Source organism: Apis dorsata, unplaced genomic scaffold (genome assembly GCF_000469605.1).
Source record: "Apis dorsata unplaced genomic scaffold, Apis dorsata 1.3 scaffold_231, whole genome shotgun sequence".
Lineage (NCBI taxonomy): Eukaryota > Metazoa > Arthropoda > Insecta > Hymenoptera > Apidae > Apis > Apis dorsata.
The window spans coordinates 1162075-1168061 of record NW_006263513.1 but is presented as its reverse complement, the minus strand read 5'-3'; the positions used below and the strand labels follow the sequence as shown (position 1 = coordinate 1168061).

Here is a 5987-nt window from a genome sequence, read left to right as displayed (position 1 = left end):
ATTGCGTTGCGGCCACGCTCGTACCCTGGATGTTCGGAGTAATGCCGTTTGAGGCGAGGAGGTTTGGAGATTAAAAACGTCGGTTAGAGTCAGTTAAAGTTTGAGTCATAGATGATACGAGAAAGGGGGAAGATCAAGTTGTGCTCGAAGGGGGTTGAAATGAAACGGCCATCCATCGTACGATGATCGTGGTTGTCGGGTTGTCGATCGAAGGGACATGTTGAGGTGCAGGCATAAGAGAGACGAGCAATCGCGTTGCTTTGTGTCTTATTGTGTTGATGTTGTTCGATGCAGTATGAATATGAGGCGGCACTCGTTGAATTTCGCGCCTCGGCCCGCCCCTCGTGGTCGCGATGGCAAGGAGCTGATACAGTGCCCCACGTCGTCCTGTGATGGCATGGGTCATGTCTCGGGAAACTACGCTACCCACAGAAGGCAAGGCAGCAATATTAACATTGACACTGACATTTAACATTTCGATTAGGAAATAACGATTGTGTATAATTTATATATATATATATATATTGATATAGCGATGCAGCACGCACGCACGCACGCTGAACATCATATACGGAGATACACCATACATATAAATACACACGAGTACACATATATCTTGTAGTATATATACACAATTACTTCTTGATTGTCCTTGTTTTATATATATATATATATATAAAAGTCCAAAGATTCCTTGACAGTAGCACGATTCCTGTTTAAATACGTTTAAATACGAATTCAATGATTCCATTGAACAGAGAGTGCGTAGAGTCATACATACATATACATACACATTGACATTTCCATAAGAAAACACATTTCAAACGATCAGTGCGATCTCTCATTGAAAATGCGAGAATAACATGGATGGGTTATTTGCATCGATGCATATTGGTGGTCCGTGATGTAGTGGCTTCTTAAGTGTTTTGTGACACTATATCATTTTATTTAGAACGTACCTTCACCCCTGATTTCCTGGCTGAACCGGTCTTGTACTTCCTATTCGATATTGTTGTTATTATATACGTGTGAATATCCTCATTGATATACATTTACATTTTTATTTTATCTATTATTTTATATATCCATTTTCCACGATCTGATCTATTTTTCTTTCTTTCTTTTTTTTTTTTTCTTTGCCCTCTAAAATATTTTCTCTCTGTGCATTATCTATTTTACCACGTACGTAAAAATCCCCCTCCACCTGCAGTTGCGTTATCGTACGATATATTATAACCAAAGTGTGTAGATGAGTTTCATGTTGAATGAAGTACTACTTGCTCCCTGTTTCGACCCGACCCCTACGAAAAGGGATGGCAAAATCATTAAGACTATCGCGGTTGAAGAGCAGAGCCTCGTGCTCGAACAAAGATACGCTGCTTTCATTGTAATTATATATTCATTTTCATACGCATATATTACGTATATTTATAATACGATCACCGAACCCGCCCTTTGTTTTTTTTTTTAAGTAAACCGCTTCTTCGCCAGCCTCGAGTGGGCAGCTTCGTAGCGAACTGTTACCAATGACCATGTCAGAACAGAACCGTAATTAATAATAAAAAAGATAAGAAGAAGACGACTATATATCTATAATAACCGTAATAAACATGAATAAATAAATGGAAACGATTATAATAAAAAGTGCAATCCGGCATTACATATACATTGCACCTATTAATTACGAACGCAAAGAAAATACAATTGGCAATTGACGAGTTTCACTGGGGTCAGGTGTGAGTGTGCTCCCTGCTCTCCCTTTCAGTGTTCCTAGAGTAAGGCCAACCTTGTATTGAACCTGAAACGCGATCGATCGTGCGAGCGACACCTCATGAGTGATCCAACTGGAACACGGCGTTGCCATTTGCATGCTATCGTACATATATATATATATTTATGTATATACAATTATACATCGTTGATTGCCCGTTTCGATTGTGCGCCCACTATTCACCCCGAGGGTTGGCCCGAGGGAGAAGCTTGATCGGGATCTCGAAGATCGAACTCGATCATTTTAAAGATCATCTTTTCGAGAGAAAATGGGAACGTGCGAAACGAGCCTTTAAAAATGTCTTCGTTCGAACTGGACGCAAGGCAAGTCGTCCAAAAAAAAAAAAAAAAATGAATCGCGAGGCTGTTTTAAGAATGATCGTTTAATGTGTAAGCAGCCGATCGTGTCAGACGATCTCGATGAGCTGATGAATCCTTTCTTGCTTCCTTGAACGAAAATGAAAACGAAAAATTCAATGATCTCTGTATCGATGTTTATCTCATCGAGATCTTCTTTCGAATTTAAATATGTTACCTGAATATATCTGGCGTAAGTACCCGAGACTTCTTGGCAACGTCGCGTAAATTGCATGCGATGTGTTGCTGAAGCCAACGTTGGATGTTCCTGAGGTGTCCGTTCGTGATCCTGACCATGGGGATTTCCTGCGCTGCTTACTCATTCAACTCGAATATACTGATCGTTATCGAAACGTTAATCGTGGAAGAATATTATCTATCGAATCGAAAGTAGCGCAAAATCGTCATGGTATATCTGGAACGTGTTTAAAACAGCAGAGGCGTTTGTTTCCTTTCCAGCCTGTCCGGTTGTCCGCGAGCCGATCGCTCCCAGATCCAAGCGCATTCTCAAGAGCTCAAGTGTCCCACGCCAGGATGCGACGGTTCTGGACACGTGACCGGCAATTACTCGTCTCATAGGAGTTTATCAGGTTGCCCGCGTGCTAACAAACCGAAGAGCAAGCCTCGAGATGGACAAGACTCGGAACCATTGAGGTTAGTCATCGATTTTTAACTATTTATCCTTGATCGGACTCAAAAATCTGATAATATCAAATTTTCCAATCTTATTGGTAAATCGTTTTCCTCGAAAATCGATGAAAATAATCAGGAATAATTCTCGAAATCAGCGGAATCGACTCTACCGTAGATTTGATCAAGATTAGAGAGAAAGATAGAATGGGATTAATTGAGAGGGATTCTAGTCTCTTTGCAAACTCTGCAACTTGTGTTACACATAATCGCGATCCCAATTTGCGCTTTCACACGTTGCACGCAGCAATCTTGCTGACCGCATTGCACGTGCTAAGATCTGGAGACCGAAAAGGGGCGGTTCCATCCCTTTCGCCGCGGTGTCCCTTAAACCCCATCCGCTTCCCAACGCAAAGACGAAGACGCTGACTAATAACCAGCGGTTTCCGCTCGTTTCATGCTCTCTCCTATCTCTGTGCGGATGGATTATGTGGTGTTGGTAATGGTGGTGTTGGCATTTTGGACTACAGATGTCCAATCCCCGGTTGCGACGGGTCTGGCCATGCCACTGGTAAATTCTTGTCGCATCGCAGGTAAGATTTTCTCATCGTTTTTTAACGGAGAATTACGTTATACTAATTAATAATTATATATCATCGAATTTTAAATTCTTCTTCGTAATTTCGTTGCAAAAATTTTCCGCTTTCTCGCGTTTGAGAATGTGTTAAAAATATTCTGTAAAGAAGAAGAAGAAAAAAATAATAATAATAATTAGCGATAAATTCTCATTGTAATATAGCTTAAAAGAAATTTAATTTAATTAATTTTAATTAATAGTCAAAGTTTAATTTTCCTTATTCTCGCTATAAAGTTTCACAAAAATTTAATCAATGATAAACACGTATTATTTTAATTCTCTCCTTTTTTTTTAATAATAATTAATCGTCAACGACTAATCAAATTATAAAACACGAAGAAAAAAAATCTTTCAACACTTGGAAAAGAACCCAAGTGTTTCTTTGTTCCTTTTGTTCCTTTGTCTATTGCACAGAAATAAGTAAAAGTTTTAAAATTTTATCAAACTCGTCCTTAATTGCGATTACAACGACTTGTTGCAGCGCATCGGGCTGCCCAATTGCAAACAGGAACAAGATGCGAGTACTAGAGTCCGGAGGCACGGTGGAACAACACAAGGCAGCAGTGGCCGCTGCGACAGCGATGAAATTCGAGGGTGTGAACTGTCCAACGCCTGGTTGTGACGGGATCGGGCATATAAACGGGTCGTTCTCCACTCACAGATCACTGTCCGGTTGCCCGATCGCGGGTCACGCGGTGAAAAAGCCAAAGTTCGAAGACATGTCGAGCATGTACAGCAAAGGAATCACCGGTGAGGATCAAGCTGCCTCAGATGTCGTTGATGTCTTCGATTATAATCGACGCGGATCATTATTAATCGAAGAACGAAAGAAAGAGACAGATATCGGTTGGCTCGTCGTGAACGAGTCGACGATGATCGATATACTATTATTACGAATCGAAAGATTCGCTGTAAAATTCGTGATTCTCATTCACGTCGAGCTACACAGATCTGATGTTGCGACATGTGATTGCCTACCACAGTGGGATAGAAGCGAAAATTGTAGAGTAGGCATGATCATTGCGAATTTTTTTCTTTTTTCATTTTTTTTATTCTCTTCTCGCGCCGTACACTCGTCCAGATAATAATTTTATTTTGTTTTTTTTTCTTTCTGTATTGCCTTTCGTGTATTTCGAATGAGATCTAATTGAGAACGATATAGCATTAATTCATAATTAGATGTTGCAATTTGGACGAGTTGATAGCAAAAAAAAAAAAAAAAGAAAAGAAAAGAAAAAAAAGAAAAGACGAAGAAAAAAAAGAAGCCGTGACAAAATTCTGAAAACATTTATTTGTAAACTTGTGCATATAAGACCTTATAATTGAATCCTCTACTATGCCATACTCTACTCTTCACGCAATGATGTGCTGTCATACCAACAAAAGTAACCTCGTCCTTCTTCCTGTCCTGTTTTCTATCTTATATCCATTTATTCAGTTATTTTTTTCAGTCGTTTATACTTGAATGTTACGTTACGTTCTCGCTATCCTATTTCTTTGAGACGTTGGTATCCAGGTGTTTTCGAAATCTTTTTATTATTATTATTATTATTATTATTATTGTTATTGTTATTATTATTATTATTATTATTATTCCACGAGAGGACAGAGATGCACGAAATTGTTTGACCAACGACGAAAAAAAAAAAAGAAAAAAAAAAAAAAAAAAAAAAAAAAGAAAGAAAAAGAGAGAAACACCTGAATTGGGCATCTCGACTTCCACTGTGTCACTTTTGCTTCTTCCAATTACGAATTTAGCCCCCGCGAATATCCCATTCCTACATTACTATGTGCAAGAAAAACAGAAACGAATAGAAAAAGAGAAAGAAAAATGTAAAGACAAAAAAAAGAAAAGAAAAAAAAAAAAAAAGAAAAACAACCGTATATCATTATAATGAAAAATAATATATTCTGATTTATTCTGGGATCACGATCAGCTCCTTTCCTGTCATTGAGCTTTGAGGAGAACATTTACTTTTGAAGGTAAGGGACTGACGTACTCGCCATTTGTTTTCTATGTGTTTTCGGTGTTACATACAAGATCCACACACCAGTAATTTTACTTTTTACGAGATGACGTCCGAGTGTTGGCAGTAACGGTGAAAAATAAAAAAGAAAAAAAATAAAGTATTCTAATAATTTCAGCTCGAATTAAATTTTTTTCATTATCTTTCCATGTAAAAATTACGATGACGATTGAGCAAACAGAAGCCAACACTCGGGGTCTCCCATTTTTTTCTTCTTATCTGGTATGATGGCACCTCACGCTACCCCCTTAATCACCCTAACATCGTCCTCGATCATTATTTTCCTGCGGCACTCCTGTCAGGTTCGTGCGTCTGTCAATGAGCTAAACGCGTCACTCGTTTCATCGAAAGAACCAAGTTGTCGCGTTTGCGAGTTAATCGAACTCTTTTATCTTCTTATCACTTCAGCACGAACCACTCGCAGAAGAAACCGTAACCGATCCCATATTTCAGACAAAATCCTCATGCAGCGACTTGGGATTATTTTCTAGACTATAACTAGCAAGCGATCATTGTTGTGCGATAAAAACGAACCTGCGATGTGACGATGCACTTGTTTTCCAAAA

General features: G+C 38.8%; 1 protein-coding gene across 1 annotated transcript in view; it reads left to right on the top strand.

Annotated features, from left to right (window-relative positions):
• LOC102675044 overlaps positions 1 to 5987 on the top strand; it is a 302188-nt gene that overhangs the window by 293790 nt on the left and 2411 nt on the right. Inside the window, exons 16-19 of the mRNA XM_031510487.1 lie at positions 295 to 435; positions 2587 to 2781; positions 3288 to 3350; positions 3876 to 4144. Coding sequence (XP_031366347.1) covers positions 295 to 435; positions 2587 to 2781; positions 3288 to 3350; positions 3876 to 4144 — 668 coding nt within the window. The remainder of the gene's footprint in view (positions 1 to 294; positions 436 to 2586; positions 2782 to 3287; positions 3351 to 3875; positions 4145 to 5987) is intronic.